The sequence below is a fragment of the Aulonocara stuartgranti genome (genome assembly GCF_965226115.1).
Source record: "Aulonocara stuartgranti genome assembly, chromosome: 17".
NCBI classification, from domain to species: Eukaryota; Metazoa; Chordata; class Actinopteri; order Cichliformes; family Cichlidae; genus Aulonocara; species Aulonocara stuartgranti.
Window position 1 is genome coordinate 21,142,436 of NC_138953.1, and position 21,559 is coordinate 21,163,994.

General features: G+C 39.7%; 1 protein-coding gene across 5 annotated transcripts in view; it reads right to left on the reverse strand.

Annotated features, from left to right (window-relative positions):
* LOC309691919 (SLIT-ROBO Rho GTPase-activating protein 1-like) overlaps nucleotides 1-21,559 on the reverse strand; it is a 44,972-nt gene that overhangs the window by 9,185 nt on the left and 14,228 nt on the right. For 3 of the 5 annotated variants that reach the window (XM_082509947.1, XM_082509946.1, XM_082509950.1), the window contains 19 exons: nucleotides 20,214-20,409; nucleotides 18,409-18,463; nucleotides 16,724-16,831; nucleotides 14,025-14,087; nucleotides 11,959-12,156; nucleotides 11,541-11,669; nucleotides 10,983-11,204; nucleotides 10,748-10,849; nucleotides 8,534-8,731; nucleotides 7,938-8,022; nucleotides 7,812-7,839; nucleotides 7,667-7,700; nucleotides 6,631-6,691; nucleotides 5,326-5,403; nucleotides 5,097-5,231; nucleotides 3,901-4,006; nucleotides 1,869-2,093; nucleotides 726-805; nucleotides 168-369 (listed from right to left, as the gene is read on the reverse strand). In XM_082509947.1, the coding sequence (XP_082366073.1) occupies nucleotides 168-369; nucleotides 726-805; nucleotides 1,869-2,093; nucleotides 3,901-4,006; nucleotides 5,097-5,231; nucleotides 5,326-5,403; nucleotides 6,631-6,691; nucleotides 7,667-7,700; nucleotides 7,812-7,839; nucleotides 7,938-8,022; nucleotides 8,534-8,731; nucleotides 10,748-10,849; nucleotides 10,983-11,204; nucleotides 11,541-11,669; nucleotides 11,959-12,156; nucleotides 14,025-14,087; nucleotides 16,724-16,831; nucleotides 18,409-18,463; nucleotides 20,214-20,409 (2,305 nt within the window). The remainder of the gene's footprint in view (nucleotides 1-167; nucleotides 370-725; nucleotides 806-1,868; nucleotides 2,094-3,900; nucleotides 4,007-5,096; nucleotides 5,232-5,325; nucleotides 5,404-6,630; nucleotides 6,692-7,666; nucleotides 7,701-7,811; nucleotides 7,840-7,937; nucleotides 8,023-8,533; nucleotides 8,732-10,747; nucleotides 10,850-10,982; nucleotides 11,205-11,540; nucleotides 11,670-11,958; nucleotides 12,157-14,024; nucleotides 14,088-16,723; nucleotides 16,832-18,408; nucleotides 18,464-20,213; nucleotides 20,410-21,559) is intronic. The other 2 variants (XM_082509948.1, XM_082509949.1) reach the window with 1 other exon arrangement.

The following is a 21,559-nucleotide window of genomic DNA, read 5'->3' on the forward strand; positions in this document are numbered from 1 at the left end:
GGAAAAAAATCAAATACATTTGTTTAAGTGAAAAAACACAAACTGAAAATCATTGTTTTCTAAACATTTTAGCACATTTAATGATGAACTTTGATTATTTTATGGATTCGAGTATTTTCAGACTGTGCTGCAGCTTTTTTAACTTTGTGTTTTTGATGTGTACAAACCATCTCGGGCTGTGCACTCGCCTGTCCTTCACCACGATGTACTGATGAGGCACCAGGCCGTGGTTGCCGTTGTGCCGGCCCTCCCACCAGTCATGTGACGCGCGCTGGAAGAGCTGTAGGGAGGCTCCCTTCTTGAAGGAGAGCTCGCGGCCCGACCGGCCCACGTAGTCGAACCTCGCCACCGCCTCCACAGCTTCACCCTCTGCCAAAGAGACAGAGAGAGAAAAGAGGAGGAGGTGAAGATAAGAGCCAAACATCGAACTGCAGGTGAACCTGAACTTGTCAATCAACAGTCCCTTAGGCTTTGTTCCGCCCACCGCTCCACCAATCAGAAAAGAGCTTTAAAAAGAGTCTTTTCTATTAATTCAGATGGAGAGATGGGGAGGAGGGAGGGGAGGCTGGGTGGGGTGTGGATGAAAGGAGGGAAGGAGAGTGGTGGTAGTGTCTCCATGGCTGCTGTTGCCGTAGCAACCACTCTCCAGCACCACCACCACCACCACGAGGGAGTACGAGTATGGGAGTGTGGGCGATTGCGTGAAGGTCAGGGGTCATGCGTACCCTCGTCGCTGGTCTGGGTCTCGGTGCCGGCGTCGGGCTCGGCCTCCTCCAACGCTCCCGGCTCGCTGAACGGACTCTCGCTGTGGGAAGAAGAAGCAGCAGATTGACACACACCCGTCCATTCAGTGTGGGAACAAAGGGAGAAACACGCACAGCAGGAGGCGAGCCCGCTCATTGGAGTCTGAGGACGTTTACGGCTACAGTAGAATGTCAAGATTCAGAAGATGGTGGGAAAAGAGAAGCTGTAGGAGGTTTCCCACAGCAGAAGGATTACTGTCTGCTCCAACACCTCGTGTTCCTGACAGGCTGCCAGGTGTCTGCTCAAACTAACAGCTCAATTTATTCAAAGGCCCCACCCTGCAGTTAACCTTTATTTATATACATTAAACACCATTAAAAGAATGCAGAATTTCCTATAAGAAGTTCCTCTTTGCAGTACATGTAGTGATATACATAGATCTACTGCTGAGTTACTGTGACAGTAAAGGAAACCTAAAATGTTCTGGTTCAGGTTCTGCAGGGTGTTTCTTTCTTTGCCCTTTTAAGGAGCTCTGAAGTATTTTCCTCTGTTTAAAATAGCTTAAAGAGTTATCAACGCAAGCTGAACCACAGCCAGACTGTACTTTGGTGTCATTTTTACTTCCAGCAGCAGTGGGACATAAGGTAAAGCCTGTGGAAATGAAGGAAAGCTAAAAAGAAATATTAGACATTAAACAACTGCACACATCTGGAGACATCTCTACACACCCAGTGGAAAAAAAAAACATCTGCCCCCTTGTGGTGAAAGCTTTAGTTAAATCCTGCAGAGGTTCATTACAGAAGGTACCTTTAAGAAGATTTGTTGTGTTTATTCTTGATGAACATCAGAATTATTGATGTCCCCGTGAAGTGCGGGTCATACTGCATGATATCAATGTGTGAAATACCAGGGAACACGTGGTTGAAACTGTCAAAGTAAGAATTTACCAAAATATCAGAAATGAAACAGTTAATCTGAAAACATTAAAATATAAAAACAAAATTCAAGGCTGGCGAAGAAATGGGCATATAGAGGTCTTAAATCCTGTTTTGTTTTGTTATTAATAACATAAATGAATTTAATTTCCAACAGAGCGTAATAAAGGATAACATCCTGATGCTCACCAGTACTGGTCTCCAGTCATACACTTCTCATACACTGGGCCGGGCATCTCCTTGGTGTCGGGGAAGATGTTGTCATGGTGCAGGATGACCGTTTTGATGACCTCATTTACGTGTGCCTGGCAGGCCACCTGGTCCAGGGTCTCCGGTGTCGGCAGTAGGGTGGGGCCGAACACAATGGCCAGGTTTCCAGCATCCATCATGTTCTCATCGTTGTACTGGGAAAGGCTGCAGAAACGTGGGCAATGTGGCCAAACTTTACTTGTTTACAATTAAACTGTTAATTATCAAAACTGAGAGAAACACTGAATTTAGAAATTTGTATGACTCCTTTATTAATGTTTCACTGTACACATGTGTCTAAATATTAGAAATATGGCTCTGAGGAGCAGTGAGGAAAAAGAAAAGTGAGCACTAAAAAGACTGTAAACAATTTTCCTCATCTGTCTTAAACTGACATTATTTTTATGGAGTCTAGTTTGAGAAGTAAAGGGAACTATAATTTTCCCTGAAATAAAATATCAAATCTTGCTTAAATAATAACTGTTTAAAATGAGACTTTACTAAAATAATTGCCAATTAAACTTCTGTCGATTAAGTGATTGATCACCATTTCGCTCTAATTGAGACCTACAGTGGCACAACAGTAGGTTTCTCACGTAACCATGGTTCTCTGATACTTAATAACAACATAAAATCGTGATTTTTTTTCTGACTTTTTAATCAATAAAAGTTTTCTTCTTTTTGTCTGAATAACAGTTCACACCTTAAAATACCGAATATACCTTCAGATAAGACAAAGAAAAACCACAAATGTTTTTGTTTGGTATTGCATTTTAAGCATTTTTGATGCTTAACTATGACTCACCAGATTAATTATGCAAAAGTCAGTTTTACACTTCTGTGTTGTTTGCTGGTTTCAAAAGGTGACAAAGCAATTTGTAGGTTTTGATTCATACACAAGACTGTAATGGAGAATACAATCTCTATGCTTTTTATTTATTTTTTAAATGGAGTCTGGTTTGAGAAGACAGCGTAAGAGTTCAGAAGTTAGTAGATTACTTACATAAAAGATTAAATAATAATTAAATAATTAAAGATTAGTTATTGATGTAACCACAGTTCTATGAAGTTTTATGAAAAATAATAAAATGATAAATTAAAATGAAACATAAATGTTTCTGAACTTCGAAGCAGCAGCCCCGAAACCTCAGAAATATGTAATTTATGATCACATGAGATTTATTAGGTTACTGCTTTATTTTTATTATTATTACTTGCTATGTTCTTTGCATTAATTTATAAAGTTTTGTAATTTTTTAGGCTTTGAAAACCTATAAAATAAATGCATCCAATGAATTTTTATAATTATTTTTAATTTAAAAAGGAAAAAAATCCTGTATTTTCTGAATTATTTTATTAAAGAATATTCTAATATCACCAAAAAGGTCCTAATATTGTTACTCTCTGCATGTTTTTTAACGTTCTCTCTTCTACTATGAAACCATGCAGCAAATTTCCTGCAAACTACGACTCCACAGCTCTTTATGTGATGCTCTGCTTTGCCTTATTATTTTAAAAAAGCTTGCCTCAATACAATATAAATACACTTCTAAAGCTAAAAGTCTGTATTCAATAAACTCTGGCATTTTTCCATTATTGCAGCTTTCATTTCAAATAGTGATTGAAATATCTTCTCTGCGCTCGACCGTGAAGCTCCTGGTTTAATAACACTGAAGCTGAATGCATTTCAGAGCCCTGCTAATAAACACACCAGTACATCACTCGCCTGGTACATCGCACCAGCTCATCACACTTCCTGTTCACACCTCCTGCCTCTCCATGCTGCTCTCTCATTCTATATTTATTTGAGAGGCTGCAGAAACAAAATGAGCTGTGTTTTATCATCTATACAAGTGTGCACTTCGAACCCTTTTCACTACAGGAGAGGCATCTCCCCACCCAGCTGGGAAAACACAAAAATGGGCAATTATCATAAATGTGAGGGCCCGGTTTTGTATAAGTGGATACTCACTGGTTCAGGAAGGCGAACAGGTAGCGCATCACCACCAGCGTCGCCCTTGGGACACCCAGCAGGATCTTACGGATACACTGCGCTCGCTCGTACAGGTTTTCTATCCCTGCAGCAGGAAAATGCACATAATCTAAAGTCATTATGAGTCCCTGAGACATCACGAGGTGTCTGTAACACGATGACACATCCTGAAACACGCCAGTCGGTGCCGCAGAAAGGGAAGCAGGCAGCTCCATGTCTCTGCTGTGGAGGGGATGGGTTTCAAAGAGACAAAGAGACACTAACGAGAAACAAAGACGAGGAAACCGAGAGGGAAAGTGACTGCGTGTGGGCTGAATAGATAGACAGAGATTCATGCTGAGCTTCACCGCAGCAGATGGAAGCTGCACAAATGGTTCAGACTCAAGTGTTAAAGCAAATGAAAGTCGAGCTTCACAGACAATCACTTGATTTGAACATTTCACTGGGACACAAATAACCAACTGTTGGATCTTTTCACATTTCACTGCATCTACACCACCCAAGTTAGTTGGAGCTCTGCATAACTTCATCCACTATGTAGCTTGTATAGGTTATACTTGTTCGCCATGTGCAACAAGTATATGCTAGCATCTAGCAACTAGTGCATGTCATCTAGTGTTATGAAGGTCCATCCCAAGCTCTTTCAGGATTTTTTTAACTAAAAGAGGGACATTGTCAATAGCACTTTAATAGTGCTTAATGAAAGTGCTTTAATTAAGCACTTTTTATAGGTAAAAAGTGCTTAATTAAAACTTTACATTTTTAATTAACCTCCTGTTAGGAGTGATAGTTGGTCATATTTTCCCATGCTTTCTCCTAAAAACACTGCCTGCTTCATCAGTGAGAATGATAATGTGGTTAAGCTATATTTGACAAGAGTTGAACGCCATTAAGTGGCAAAAACACACTGAAATTTGACCAAAGTTCAGTCAAGAGAACATCCAAAATGAGCCCATCCACAGGACAAGGTCAGTGGTTTGGATTATTTGCTATGAAAAAGTCCCGATCCTTAACTTAATATAAACATCCTAATATTAATATCAAATCTTTGTGATTCTTTTCTGAATCGTTAACATATTCGGTGGATTTTTGGTTGCTCTGTGATCAAACCATTTCTTTTACATTATTTTTCTGTTTTTATCATGAATGATTCAGTCTGTCTATGCAGTACTTACTGACGCAGGAGATGAGGTCATTGAACCTGTCCTTGGGAAACAAAGGGTTCTCCAAACCCCTGAAGTAGAGCTTCAACACTCCAGCCACAGAATTAATGTCATGGTTGCTTTCCTCGTCAATCAGCGGATCGTTACCTGCATGAGAGGCAGAAGAGAGAAATCCTCAAATACAAGTTTGCCGGCGTACTTATCACATGACAGTCGAGTTACCTTCCCGTTGACCTCTCACCTCTTTCAAACGAGTTCTTGATGTCATTGACCTCCACTTGTGATCCTGATACCCGGAATATGCCTTGATGCTGAAGACCTGTTGGGAACAGCAGAGGGATGGAGGTTGCACATAGTCACAGTCTAAGCCTAGCAGATCTGTCCCAAATGCTGAGAAACAAACGTTGACATAAGTTGTAGTATGAACACTTGCTAGTTTTTTATGGCGAAGTGCCAAAGACTGATTTATATATTGATTTAACAAGATAAAGTACTAATCAATGCATGAATCTTGTAGTTCATATGCCTACTGACCACTGACCACATAGAAATTGTAGTTGATAACAGAGGGATGCTAGTAGCTAGCTTCAAAAGCTATTTATTAGCCATGTGACACCAATGCCTTGGAAGCAATGCCTAGTTGATAGTATTGGATTGCTAGGGACTAGAGTAACATTCTGCCAAAAACTGGTGTTAGTTAGGATTGTAGTTCTTAATCTAGAATTGGTAGCTGCCAACTTGGGCTACTAGGTGCTATCCTAAGGATCTAATGATGAGTTACATCAGTTGCATATTCAGTAGGCGGCCAAGAAGTCACTGCTGAATAAACAACACAATCACAATGTCTATGAACTCTTGGGTTGGACTGTTTCGTGCATTTCATAGGCAGACAAAAAGAGCTTTTATTCATGGTCTCTATCTGTTATTTTGCTATTGATTACTTAAAATGTAAAATATATCACGATATGAATATTTGAGTACATTTTATTTTACATGCCACCAAAAGTACATTGTAGAACACACCATGTTGAGTATGAGGCTAAATTCAGTTTTATAGCATAATTACAAAAAAATGATTATCAGCTGCAGCTTGGGAATGACTGAATTAAAATGAAATCACTGTTTTGTACTTGTTCAGCTGTCAGGGGCTGGCTGTGATGCAGTTTTGTTGTTTGCAGAATGAAGAGAGTGAAAGGATGCCAACACGAGAGTTTGACAGTTAAGATTTAGGCGGCTTTATGTGATCAACAAAAAAGGATTTAACTGCCTCCTGCAGCACCGTTCACAATGTCCCTCTTTTAGTTTATAAGTGTAAAACACCTCTGGACAGCCCACAAATACACGCAACAACATTTCTGAACCAAAATTATAGCTGATGGAAAGCAGGAAGAAGGACTGCAGTACATTAAATTCATACCTTCCAGTCGTTTTCTTTGCTGTAACTAACAAACGCTTCATCCCTTTCTCTAATTTAGCCCTTCATCTGTCAGCATCAGCCACTACAGCATTTATTTCACATTGTTTAAAGCTGAAAAGTGACACTCACCATGTAGGTTGATGTAGCGGATGCAGCTCTCCACAAGCAAGGGTATGGCTTTGGTTGAATCCTACAAAAACGCAATTGGAGTGCAGAGTATTTTTAATTTTGTTATATTTATAAGATTCTTGAAGATCTTTTTCATGTACATTAATGTATTATGTGTAGACAGGTTGTGGACATGCACCAATCAACAGACATGCAAAAACATTACATTTATATGGTATATCCCTTGATTATGAGATTAATGGCTCACCATAGCAGAAAAGAGAATTGTGGTGTAAATTGCTTTATTATTGTAAAACTCGCGGGGTGGCTGTAGCTCAGGTGGCAGAGCAGGTCAGCCACTAATCAGAAAGTTGGTGGTTCGATCCCAGGCTGCCTGCTGGCTGCATGCCGAATATCCTTGGGCAAGATACTAACCCCATGTTTTCCTACTGGGTAGCTTGCCATCACTAGTGTGTGAATGGGCGGATGACTGAACGTGTAAAGCGCTTTGGGGTCCTTAGGGATTGAGTAAAGCGCTATACAAATGCAGGCCATTTACTAACATGTTTATGTTTGAAATGTAGTTTTTCCTGTGTTACATTAATACACTGATATTACTACTAATGTTTTATGATCGATATTGTGTGTGCAGCTTCACTGTCCTGCTATCTTTTAAGCCAACAATTGATCAAAAAGTATGCATAAAAAGTTCAAGAAGTTATCTTTCCTGCCCCGAGTAATGTCTGACATGGTGCAGGTGCAGGGACGGGTAATACTATGGGTAAATGAATCCTAAAAATGAGTCATTATTGCTTCTTAAGCTTGCTGTTCTGAGGGCAACATTAATACACTTTCATTGCATTATAGATGACAACCTTATTTATATTGCTAATATTTCTGCTTATTGGTTACACTCCTCTGGGCTTTCAAATCCAAATTGTAGCCTTTGACAAATTAGCAGATTGCACTGCTGATATCTTGCACTGACTACTGTTGAGGAGAACATGAACCCCCCACCTCCCCAAATCCTCAAAACCTGGATGAGGTCAAACTTTACCTGGTGCTTGCTGTGGGAGTTCTTCCGCCCACGGCTGAAACACGTACAAAAAGGAGAAAGAAAGCAAAAGATGAGAGTTTTAGAGAGCCAAAGCACAGCAAAGAGATACAACACTTATTATCGATGCGACAGGAAAGCACCTTACCTTGTAGTCAGCAGTTCAGCTTTGTATCCTGCAAGAAAAAAAGGAGAAGATTTAAAAGTGAAGAAATGCTGATCAGAGTCTGTCTGACAAAGTACAAGACTAAAGAAGACTGAGAGAGACTCTTACCCTCTGCCAACGCTTTCTTTAATATATCGTGTTTAGCCTGAAGTTTGGAAATAAGATTACTTCCCTCCAGGTACTCGCGGAATTTCTGAATATAGGAAATCACATAAATGACAAACACAAAGGCTAAATTATACAAACTAAAATAAAGTATGAGTATGCAGAATGCAGTGATTACAATACACACTGTACATTAGTGCAAGTAAAGCAGCTAAAAGCACAATGAACTTCACATTGAATCATCTAGTAAGCGAATGTAGAGACACCACCAGAAGATAGACGAATCTGAAATTTAAAAAATGTCATAAATTAATAAAAAAAAGCAGGACAGCATTTTGTGGTGTTATAAAGGAAATTACGTTAACAAAACACTAATATAGAAATCTAAAGTATAACTGTATTCTGCAGCTGTAACAACTTATTTGAAATCTGATTTATCTGACTAACTGTAGTCTGTTTTGGATGTCATGCCACCGTTTACTCTATACTTATTTAATATTTGCTACTTTCAAAACCGACCTTCATCTAATATGAGTAACTTGGGGTGAAAAACAGTGTCAAATAAAAAAACAACAACAAATCTGCTCTGCTGGGCTTACAGAGAAGTAGAAGAGCTCGGTCTCCTGCTGGTTCGCCCGTCTCTTGGCTAGACTGGGTTTGTTCAAGTAGCCGTCCGACACGCTGGACTTCACCGACTCGGAAGACGGGCTGTGGGTGAAGCTCTGGGAGACGTCAAAGTCGTCCAGCACCGTCATGTCCTGCAAGGTGGTCAGAGTTGCACCCCAGGTCTTCTTCACCTGAAAGGTGGCAGAAAAGTGGAACAGCATAGTAAGTATCCACGTTACATGTTACTCTCAATATGAGGTCCAAAGAGATGTCAGTGAAGATAAGGGAGGCCATCATTTGGCTGAAAACCCAGAATAAACCTATCAGTGAAACTTTAGAAGCCATCAAATTAATGTACTGGTCAGCTCAGCATCACAAAAAATTCCTGAAAGACCACAGACGACAACTATAGTGCATCATGACAGAATGATTTTCATTGTTAATCAAAACAACTTCACAACATTTAACAAAGTCAAAAAACACTTTTGAAGTGGAAGGCAGATCACTGTCAAAGTCTACAATCAAAAGACACCTTCATGAATATAAATACAGAGGATTTATGATTTATGACAAGGTGCAAACCACTGGTTACACTCAAGGAAACATCTGAAAGAGCCTGCTCAATTCTGGAATAAAAGGAGAAACTGAATCAAGGTGAATTTGTATCAGAAAAGTATGGAAAAGGGGAGAAACAGCTCGTGATCCAAAGCATACCACATCATCTGTCCGACATGGTGGCGGCATCGTTATGGCATGAGCCTGTATGGCTACCAGTGGGACCAGACCACTAGTGATAGAAGCAGCAGGATGAAATGTGAAGTGTACAGAGCTGTACTCTCTCCTCAGATTTGGCTGAATGCTGCAAAACTGATCAGACAGAGCTTCTCAGTGCAAATGGATAATGAACCAAAGATAAAGAAATGCGATATTCTGCAGTAAAGGTCATGCAGAGCATCTCAAGGGAGCAAACACAGCATTTGGTGATGTCTGCTGGTCTACTGGACTCGAGTTTTTCTACCGATATTAAATGGAAGAGCAACTTTGTAAGATCTGAACACATTACTCAGTCTCAGCACAGCTCCATGGATCAATGCATCTGAATTACTGTCATTTTTTTATGGGCGTGGCTTTGTTTTCAAAAATGCCTAAGGAGGTGCAGTGTTTACATATGCTACATATGCAAAGAGTGTTTATATTTACAGCAAGAGTAATGAGTCTATGAGTGTTTTTAATTTGTGTTTGTGTGGGTTGTAAGCCGCTGAGATGTGCAGATGCAGCTCATTAATCCAGACTCCTTCAGCATTTTTATGCCCTTCGGGGTGAGTTAACAGCTGCCCTCTGTGCACAACAACAGCGAGGACACTGGCAGTCTGCAGCACCACACAGCTATCAGATGGTTCAACTTTATTTTTAGAGGCTACATATGCCACATTATCACCCCATTAAATCTGTATAAATTACCATAACTTTGTGCAAAGTTTATAACTGTTAGAAAGTTATTAATAATCAATGAGGGGTTTTGGCCACTTTTACCAGAGTCTCTATGTTGTTTTAATTTCTAAAGCTGGAGCTAAATATCTCAGATGGACAACAGGACAGATTAGTGCAAACATCAAGTAAATTTGTGTCCACAGTGATGATATTTTTTTAGCAGCTCAAAGAAATCTGTTGTTGAACTTACTGGTAGGCACTTTCTTGATCAGCGCTTTAAGAAGGATTAGGGGAAAAAAATAAGAAAAAGAGGTAACTTCCTGTACATGAGATGAGACCATAAAAATAAACACAAAAATGTGAAGTCTTAGTCCAAATACCAATAAGTGCCCCAGGTATTATTGGGCAAATCTGCAGTTCTCTTTTAGCAACGAATGATGGTGTTGACTCAGTCTCAGGTCCACCTTATATGGGCCAGATTTCAGGTGAGTTATGTCATCTTAGCCAACATTAACACTTGCAGTAACACATATCAGGCACAGATGACTTTTGAGCCACATTACAGCTCTAACTGCACCATAACGGTCAAAAATATTCCAGATTAAATTCTTCCATCTGGGATTAAACGTTAGATCAGCTTCTGTGTGGGCCTACTGAAGTTGCTTAGAAAACATGGCTTATAAACCATCTTAGTGTAGTCCTAGTTAGTAACTCAAAATAGAGTTAATGTCAAAATGGTTTTCCTGAGTTTTATGAGGTGTACTTGTGTGTCTGACCTCCTCATTTTCTATCTTCAGAGACGCCAGGCGGGTCTGAAGCTGTGTGAGGCGGAGGCTGAGCTCAGACTGGACCTGCGGCTGGGAGGTGATCTGGGCCACCTGGTATGAAACAAAAAAGAAGACAATTGGAAAATGGCTGTTCAGAGGTCTAAATTCTCTGTGGTGAACATTTAAATTTAATAATATGTGTCAGACTCTTATTTTGAAAGGACATAAAGAGGGGCAAACTGACTGTGTCGCCCATGTGGGCCTGGAAGCTGAAGTTCTGTGGGGGGCAGAAAGCAGTGGGGTAGAGATCAAGCAGACGCTGCCTGTCACGGGCAGGGTCCAGGCCCTCCACAGCCCCCTCCAGGACCTCCAGACCCGCCCTCCTGGAGGCTTCAAGGCTCAGTTCAGCTGACAGGTAGGTCCTCAGTGCCCGGCTCAAAGTGGAGTGGTACCCAAGGTCACAGCACTGAAACAAAGATGGGGATTTATTCACGAGAGGGAAAAGACCGCATGTATTTTGTAGAAATTGGTGACGTTTATTAAGAGAATTAAGAGTTGCAAGGCAATTCAAGTACTACCATAGTTTCAAGTGTAATAGATGTAACATTCGCTATGGGAAAATTCTAAAGGAATTTTATTCCTATTAACAGAGGCCCTAAAAATAATCTCATAAAAGCTCTCTCCATACATTTTAAAACTGCCTTTAAACAAACAAATTCCTATTTAGGCTTACAAACCTAACAACCTTTTTAAGTGATGAATATAAGGTTTGAGCCACAAATACACTCTGTAATTTACTCACATCTATGATATCGGGCAGGTCGTGGATATAGTATTTGAACACCGAGGCGTTGGTGGCCTCCAGAGTCAGCAGATACTCATTTCTGGCTTTCACGGTCTTCAGTTTGTTCTCTGAGTACTTTGCCTTCCTCTAGTAAAGAAACAGACATAAAGAAGATTAAATGGTTGGTTTCTGGTTCTTGTGTACCGATTCCCCTCGTTTGTTCTGCAAATGCGATCAACAAGAAGAAAAAAATAGCTTTCATAATTAGTCCTTTCTGCTTTCAAGTCATGTTGAAATCAAGAAGTGGAAAGTATTAGGATTACATAAAGAAAGTATCTCATTCTAAAATATCTCATGCAGGAACAGGTTACCCATCTGGTTGCTTTGGATGACACCTGAGAGGAAACACAGTCTCCTTTCTCTATAAAACTGTTACCTTCTCTCTCATTTTCTCCATCTTGCGGGCGGCGTTGCGTCTCTGGTGGCGCTCTTCTATCCGCAGGCCAAACACAGGCTCCACCCCTCCGCCAGTCCCTGACACGCCCTTCACGCGCCCCTCCTGCCGCTCCGCCTCCCGCAGCTTGGTTTCTGCGCTGATCGTCTCCGCGTGGTACATATGATATGTCTTCATCACCTAGGCAACAGCAGCCCATAATAGCCCAATCAAATAGGAAAACAGCAGTGCGCTGCAGCCGGGGTCGACTGTCTTTTTTTTTATCCCCCCAAGGTTATCAGCGCTGCTCTAATCTGATTTCTAGTGTTTGGACAAGGAGCTTTTAAGGCCAGCGCTCTGACCTGAAGAAAAACCTGATAATTGGCAGCCAACAGGAGGCAGACTTTTTACTTTAAAGCAGGCTAGAAGGATAACGTCAGACAAAAAGCAGAAGAAAAAATGAATGGATGAGAAATGTGAGGCAGAAAGGACAGTTTTTGCATTTATAAAGGAAGCTCTCAGAGCTGTGAAAAGAAGCCACTGACTTTGCTTTGACAGTTCCCTGTTACTACCATTAAAGGAACCTATTCTGCTCATTTCCAGAACCATATTTTCATTCTTGGACTCGAATAGCTCTGCAGGGCGGTGAATCAACTCTGAATCACTGCTCTGCAGCCCCTCATCCTCTGGAACTGCCGTATAGGCTTCTTTCCTCCTTCAGCCAGCTTTCTCCTGATTAGCTCCTCATTGTTAAAAAAACAGTTGGAACAGCAGGTGGGTGGGGCTTTCTGAGACAACCACATTAGGAATATCTGCTCTCTATGACACCACACAAATCCAAGAGTAGAAAAAACCTGGCTGAAACCTATTTTTTTGCTCACTGTGATTAATTGCACATGCACTGACTTCATTATTTGTAACTCTGGCCATGATTTAAATGAACATTCAAAAGACAGGAAAGCAAAAGCATAACAGGTCCTGTTTACCTGTTTAAAGCATTGAAAACAAAAAGCTTTAGACAGAAAAACTGTAATGCCAGCTAATGTTTGAAAGGTAGCATCTACTAATGTGTGAAAAACTGCAATGAATCATTTTTGATAACTGGAAATGAGGCTTTTGAAGTGGCCCACTCCTCTTTAAAGAATTGTTTTAATTCAGCCACATGGGAGGGTTCTCCAGCATAAACTGCGTGTTTAAGGTCATGCCGAAGTATCTCAGTCTGATTCCAGACTATGTCTAGGCCACTCCAAAACAGCTTTTTTTTTTGCAGCCAGAGGTGAACTTGCTGCTGTCTTTCGAATCGTCCTGCTGCAGGACCCAAGTGCCCTTGAGCTTCAGTGCACAAAATTATAGCTTCAGGATTTTGAGGCCGCAAACATAATTAATGGTTCTATCAGTCGTCCTGAAGCAGCAAAGCAACCCCAGACCGTCATACTACCACCATCGCCACAATTGACTGTTGGTATGATGTTCTTTTGCTGTGTTAATTTTATGTCATCTGAAAATGTATGTGTGGCAAATGTGGAAAAAAAAAACAAGCCAATTCAATTCAATTATATTTGTATAGCGCAAAATCACAACAACAGTTGCCTTCAGTGCAACCAGGCTCAAAGAGGGGCAGCCATCTGCTGTGACTGGTTGGGGGTGATGGCAAATGATTTGGAGTGACTAGGAAATCAGGAAGGGGGTAAATACTTTTTCACAGTGCTGAAGATGCAGAGGTGGGAGTGGGAGGGGCAGTTAGTGAGCCAACAAAAGACTGTCAGACACTTGCTGTTAGTGTATTTAATGTGTCATTTTTGTGCATGATTATTGTGCAACCCATTATTGAGGAATGACCCCAACACCAGCTATAACAGCTTTAAAAACCTGATTGAAATTTTACAAGAATCCTTCCTTGGTCTGGTTTTTTACTGCTTTATTACCTGATTAACCGTAAATGAATGAAATGTTTAGAAGTGCATTCTTTTCTTGTTGCATTTGTAGACCACATAAAAATGTGTTTAACACTAACACATTAAAAAACTTGTGTCTTAAAGCCTTGGAAGAATAACTTTTGTTCCACTTACGGTGTAAAGCTCATTCAGAAGCTTCATGAGGTCTTCCTGAAGCTGGAAGAGGATCTCCTTACTCTAAAGCACACAAATGAGAAGAGAAACCTGTTACCAGCATATTCTCAAATAAAGACATTCACAGATTTATGCACCATTTTAGAATTGTCTCTTTATACAATGACACTTACAGGAAACAATCCTCTAACAACTCACATCTTTTTGACCTGAATGATCACAACATTAACAAGCATAAGAAGGGCCCCGCCTACGTTTGAACCCAGGACCCTTTTGCTGTACTAAGTGCCAAGCCAGACGCATTATAGGTCATTTGAATTTTTCTCTGTGTGAAAAGAAACCAAACCACAAGGAGAAAGCTCATCAACCGATTTGGACCAGAGTAAACAAACTTAATTCATTTTAACTCCTACACCCAGAAAAAAACAAATCCTCCGGACTTTGAGGTGATAATTCTCCTTTCATCCACTTCATACTCAAATACAAGCGGAGGTCACAACTGAGAGGTGATCCTGAATCTATGTTTTATTTTATAAGTAGTTTCTCTGAACTCCTTTATAAGTTTGCTAAAGAAAGTACTGTATAAATTTATTATTATATTTTATAAATAGCCTAATTTTGACTACTGTAATTATTAATGCTTAAATCACTTAATTTTTAAGGTAAAACATTTAAAAATTCACTTTTCCCGTGATACAGCTGCTTTTTATAGTTTTTCAGAGAACAGCTGCCCAATCACATTGTCACTTTATAAATTGTTAATATAAACTACGGATTATAGAAGTGGCTCTAAGCACAAGTACCTCAGTACTGTGCTCGAGTACAGCACTAAAGTACCATTAATGTATTTTTACAGTGCTGGAAACCATCCGTGTGCGCAGACCTCTGGGGTTGTTATTTTTTCATACGGCTTCTTTAAGTCGCAGAGTTGATTTTAATAAAAAGTAAAGTCAGTATTCCCCTGAGCTCTGCTGGAGTTTGGCAAATTAAACACACACACACTGGTGTACTTTTACCCGCCTCCAACTTTAGCTCGCCGTGTTCATTATTAATCTGGCTTCCGGCTCGTCTTTTATTCATGCTAACTAAAGTGCAGCTACTGCCAGCAGCTATAAACAGCAAGACCTCCATCACATCGCCGCGTCCTCTCAGAAACTCTCCTCTGAAGAGGAAGAGACAGACAGCTGAGTGGCCATGACAACACCGACAGCCCTGTGGCCATGGCGACAAGCTCAACTGATCTTTTCTCAGCGGGCGCTATGGGAACGGGATTCATCCATCCTGGGATTCCTCAGTCATTTAGCATAATGTAATATTAATGCTGCCACATAGCTCTTTCCCAAACTGCTCGGCTGTTTAATGCATGAGACAGAAATCCAGTCTGAGAGCAGGCAGCGGAGCGCGGCTTGTTTCATTTATGAATTCATTTGTTTGTGTGTGGTCAGATTCATTTATATATCTGCTGCTGTTCAGCCTGCCTGATGGATAACCACTGTTTCTGTGCAGGGGCACACACACAGTTGAGGGAGAGGCGCTCAGATCCTTTGCTTAAAGCAGCTGCTAATCAATATTCTGATGGCAATAAAGTATGAGCTGACGTGATGAACTTAATGAGAATGAACAGCTGAGCTGAGTTTCAGCTTGTTTTTTTGCTCTCAGACTCTGAGTTTGCTGTTTTTCTTCTGATAGTGTCTCAAAAACATTCTTAAAGGCAACTAGAGTGCATCAGTTTGTAAGTTGCATAAAATTTTGACCGAAAAGTCCTTTGATATTAAGGAAATGTAGCAATTACAGAAACATTCTAAGGAAAAACCCTTTTTTTGGAAATCATTTGAGTGAGATGGATACAGGTAGATAGGCAAGGAGATAGTGAAAGTACCGTGGTCAAACGTTCAAAGTAACTGACAGTGCACAAGGCGGCTGAAGGAGAGAGTGCAGGCAGGGTGGAGTGGGTGGAGACAAGTGTCAGAAGTGACAGGCGACAGAGGGAAAGCAGCGAGAATGAAAGGAAAGGTTTACAAGATGGTAGTGAGACCTGCTGTGATGTTGGGTTTGAAGACGATGGGACTGACAAAAAGACAGGAGGCTGAAGATGATGAAGACATTAAAATCTTCAATGGGAGTGAGAATGCAAAAATAAATGTGAAGATTTGACTGGTTTCATCGGAATAATGTAACGACACAAGTCAGCACAACACTAACTTTTGTAGACTTTTCTGTTTTGTTTTTGATACTAACTCAAAAAAAACAACTGCTTATTGATCTAATGGTACTTCTTTAACTTCAGCTTAGAAGAATCCACTGTGGTGCTATTGTTACATATTGAATAAAAGTGAAAACTTAAAAGTTGTGTAACAATAATGTCCTAAAGACAGGAAATCGACTTTTCTGGTGCAGCAACAAACCTCATTCTGTCGTATGTAAAAAATATTCCTGCACTGATTTTCATTATTCTTAGATAAATAAGGTTTTTACGACATATCAACAGAAATATAATTATGAGACCAGGCTACATTCATTTATTTGACAAAGTAAACAAAATTAGTCTAAAAATGCTCCCGAGCAAATACATACAAAGCATTAAAAATAAAGACCTCTGTTCTTTTAGAAGTGGAGAAACCTTTACTAACAGACTAACACATGAAGGATATTTTGTTTGCATAAATATCAAAGTATATAGTGATGATAATCTTGCTCACCCTCTTCAGCAGGCGGGCCGAGTCCTCGCTAATGTGTGTGAGGCGGGAGATGACGTTGTTTAGGTAGAGGTCACTGAGGGTGGCATGGTCCTTACTCTCCCTCCTCACCTGGAAAACAGAGATTGGTATAAAAGAATGTAATAGTAATAATAATAATAATAATTAATAACAACAGTAGCAATAATAATTTACTAATAATAATAATCCTTGGGGAATTATACAAGATTCTGAGAACTATTCTATTCAGTGCAAAACTGTAGGTAAAAAGACTGAAAAAGAATAAGTGTATTTAAAAATAAATAAATGTGGTTTTAAAAATTATACAATGCATAAAAGCATTAAGGGCAGACACACATCTTTAGGACATGACTGGACTTAACGGAACGCCATTTCCTATAGAACAGCTATTGCACTCCTTTATTTACAGCAGAGTTCTGATGGTCCACGGGGAAGAAGCTGTTTTTAGCTCCGGCTCTTTATGTATCTGTACTGTCTGGTCTGTCTGGAGGCAGCAGGTTGGACAAGTGCAGTCCACGGCGGGAAAGGTTTTGCATTATTTTCTTTGCCCTGCTGAGATACAGAGAGCTGGAGATGTCCTCTAGAAAGGGCAGCTGATGCTTCTCTGGGTGGTGCTGATAAACCTCTGCTGTTACCACACTGTGATGCAGTACACTCTCAAAGTGGAGCGTTGGAAGGCCACCAACAGTTTCTCCCTCTGTGTAGTTCCTTCAGAGCATTCTCAGTAAACCTGGTCTCTGATGGGGTTACTGCTGATTCTCCACGATGTTGGTTCCCATGAATTTGAGGAAACCCTCCTGACGTAGAAGAGGGCTAGCAACACCCAGATAGCTCTCTGTATGCTGACTCACCTCCACATATGAATCAAACTTTGTCGGAGGTTTCATCCTGTTAAAAAGGAGTTTTTCCTCCCCACTGTTTCCAAGTGCTTGCTCAAACAGGACTGCCTGATTGTTGAGGTTTCTCTCTATTATTTAAGTTCTTTACACTAGTCTCTTGAGGCAACTGTTGTTGTGATTTGGTGTTATAAAAATATAATTGAACTAAATTAAATATGTGTACAAGGCATACAGGAGAACTCAGCACACAGCTCTGAGGAGAGCCAGTGCTAAGTGTGATGGTGGCCAGCATTCACCGTTTGTGGATGGTTGGTAAGGAAGTCTTTAATCCCAGTACAGATGGGGGCGAGGGGTCTAGGTCACATATTTTACCAACCAGTATATACGAGACGATTGTGGTGAAGGTGGAAGAGCATTCCAGGATAATTTCCTGGGTATTCAAAATGGCTCAATGAAATCTGGAGGGCTGTTTGGTGCATGAGCTCACTCGTGCAGGTCAAAGTTAAGAGGGAGGCAGTTTTTGATGTATTGAGATACAAGTCTCTCCAGACATTTCATGACTACTGATATAAGTGCTATTGGTCTGTACTCGTTTAGACTGTTGATGGCTTGTCTCTCTGGGACAGGAATTGGGAACATGTCAAGGAAAGATTGAAAGGATTGAATAAAACCTCTAATAGTTGGTGAGCACAAGCTTCAGCCACTTTGCTAAGTACAAGATCGAATGCAACAGCTTTTCTTACATTTAACAGCACATGCCTCATTGTATATTCATAGCTCAGAGATTTCAAAAAGACTTTGAGGAGATTCACAAAACCATAAACTAACCTGATTTAACAGCAAATACCAACAGTTGACTGGTGAGAGCAGATTCTGGTCCTTTCTGGAAGAGGGAAAGTGAGAGATGCCTTAAACATAGCAAAAACACTCATTTATACAACTTATATGTGGATTATTAAAACTGTGTGGAGAGGATCATTTAGATAAAAGATAAATGCATTTGAGTTCAAGCCCTTAATATCCACTGTTGGCCTTTTCTTTTCCGTTAAGTAGCTATCCTATGCTTCATTGACAGATAGTAAAGGTTTGAACAAACTCCCCGGTAAACACATATATTAGATCAGTGGTTCCCAAACTTTTTTTGCTGGGCCCACCTTTGTTTTACAAGAAAAATGTTTGCGCCCCCCCACCACCCGCACAAACACATCCTCCAACCACACACATCCATATTTTGTTTTCAAACTCCATTGCGGTTTATTTCACACCTCAAACATTTAGTAATCTGTTTCTGATGTGAAATAAAAATTTATTTTAAAATTTATGTGAAATAAAAGTATTTAAAGATATTTTGTGCTTCATTTTAAGAAATTTTCTATCAACAGCCTGTATTTGAATGCAAAATTCTGAATCGTATTTTATTTTTATTTATATCATTTCATCATTACTTTATTCATGACCTAAATGTATAACGTCCAAATACCCAGGTGCCGATGTATGTTATAGGATATATAACATTTTTTAAAGAACAGAGAGCAGTAACTAAAAAAAAACACCAATGCCTTTTTCTTTTTCTTTTTTAAATGGGGGCACATGAGGACCAAAAATAAACAAATATCAAGAAAATTGGCAAAGATAAGAAAAAATTATAAACCTATAACCAACAAATATTAAATATCTTAATATTGGAAAAGTTTTATTAAATTTGTTGTATTAAAATACATTTAAAGTACCTCGAGCAAACATACTTATTCTGAGTGGAACTTTTCAGAATCATGTATATTCAATTATTTTATCATTGTAGCCATTAATTATTTTTCTTATTTATATATCACTGGGAGGTTTTATATATATTGAAGTTATTTATCTGCAAAATAATAACTTACTATGTGGTTAATCTTATTCTGGAGGGTCAAGAGCTTTAGCTACAATGCTAATAGAAGCTATCAAGCTTTTTAAAAAGCCTACTTAAAACACTTTTCTCCATAGTTTTAAATGTTTCTTATTGATGTGAAGTGCTATAAGGCAGCGGTCCCCAACCCCCGGGCCTCGGACCGGTACCAGTCCGTGAGTTGTTTGGTACCGGGCCGCGAGAGTTGAGGCTCACGTGTGAAATGTATAGTTTTCAGGGTTTTATCGGTTTTCAGCGTTATTTTGTTATCGTTTTTATCGTTTACTCGGTTTTCCTTGGTCTTTTCACATGTGTTATGAATAAATTTTCTTTTTTTCGGTACCGGTACTAGTTTTATTTTGTTGTATTTATCCGCAACACCTTAAAGGCCGGTCCGTGAAAATATTGTCGGGCATAAACCGGTCCGTGGCGCAAAAAAGGTTGGGGACCGCTGATATAAGGGATTATTAAAATGAATTAAAATGAATAAACTTGACTAATATCTTTGGTTCAAAAAAACATGGGAAAGTAAGTAAGTAAATTAGCTTAAGCTTAGGCTAACAGCTAGCAATAACCAACTCAGTTTTAAAGCTCCAAAAGTTATAAAAAATGAATATTTATGGTAAAGTAAATCCCTGATATGTCCCCTTTCAGTAAATACATTTTTGTGTGTTTCATTTAATACACAAATATGTGCCCCCCGAAACATGCAAACATGCATGCGTACTCAGGTAAGCAGGCCTACTTGTATTGCTGATGATCTTTCGTGCTGCGTGTTTTGGCCATGAACCTCTCGGCTAGCTTCTCCAGGTTTCTCGAATACTCTGTTTCGATTTCAGCCTTCTTCCTGAAGAAATCCTGGAGGTCCTGAAGCAGCTGGACCCGCATCTCTGTCTGCTGCTCCAGACAGCGCTGCTGCTCCACCAACTGGGTCCGCACATCTGCACACGGATAATTAAGAAAAAAACAAATATACTTAACGAATATTTGTTTTCGCAATCGTTTCTGTCCGCTGGTAAGTTAGACCTAGTTGTGTGGAAAATTCATAAATATATATTAATACTACATACACCTATACAAACCAAAATGAAGCTTGAGACTTGGCGACTCTTCCAGAGTTTTACAGATTAAAAAGAAATCTGTAGGATCACCTTCTTTTTCTCAAAATTAAAAACATATCATAGTGATGCTGATGTAATGCAGTTGTTACATCATGTTGTTTCTGTTGGCTGACTTTATATAAATAAAAATATAATAAATATAAATACATATGTGAACAAAGGTCTGACTCTTCACATCCTTCACATTTAAAATAATCAGACATTCAAAGACCGGAACTGTTGATGCTGAGATAAAGCAGCATTTATTTTAAATAATGAACACATGCAGTGTCCAGGAATTAAGCTAAACTGAAAATAAGGGTTGCAGTGATTAACTGGAGATTGCCTGAACTCCAGAGCAGTGTCTGCAGAGACCTAGACGTGAGATCAAAGATTGCATCATCCTGCTCCAACCACATCCTCCATGTAGCATCACCTGCCTTAACCTGCTCTGCACAGTGATTCAAGCCACTGGATGGGGCAGACTCAAACAAAGGAGTATCACACTGAAACCATCAAATATTTTTACATAAATTTATCTTGCACCATGTCACTCCTGATTCAGAGTTTAATATGCAGATTATATTCTATACTTACTGTAGTAAATGCTTTAAAATGGTTTCAGTGATGGTAAATTTGATCACAGATTTGTCAGTCTACCAGCCACATATGTCACTGAACTAGAAGTGATATACTACTGAGCCCACTTTGACCTTGAGACTGATACAAGCAGTCTAAAAACAACTTCAAAAGAGAAAATCGTGATCCCAGGAGGACATGAGCACACCAAGACGTGAACAGGTCAGATTTAAATAGACAGGCACTGGGTAGCAGCTGCTTAATGATCATCTAATCAGTTAATATGGTCAACAGAGAGGCAACCACTGAGAGACAACTCATTTTTTTTTATCCCTTTCATCCAAGAGAATGATTTAAAAGTGTGCACTTGCCCTTTTTTGTAAGCTCAGCCGCTGATATTCAGCCGCTTATT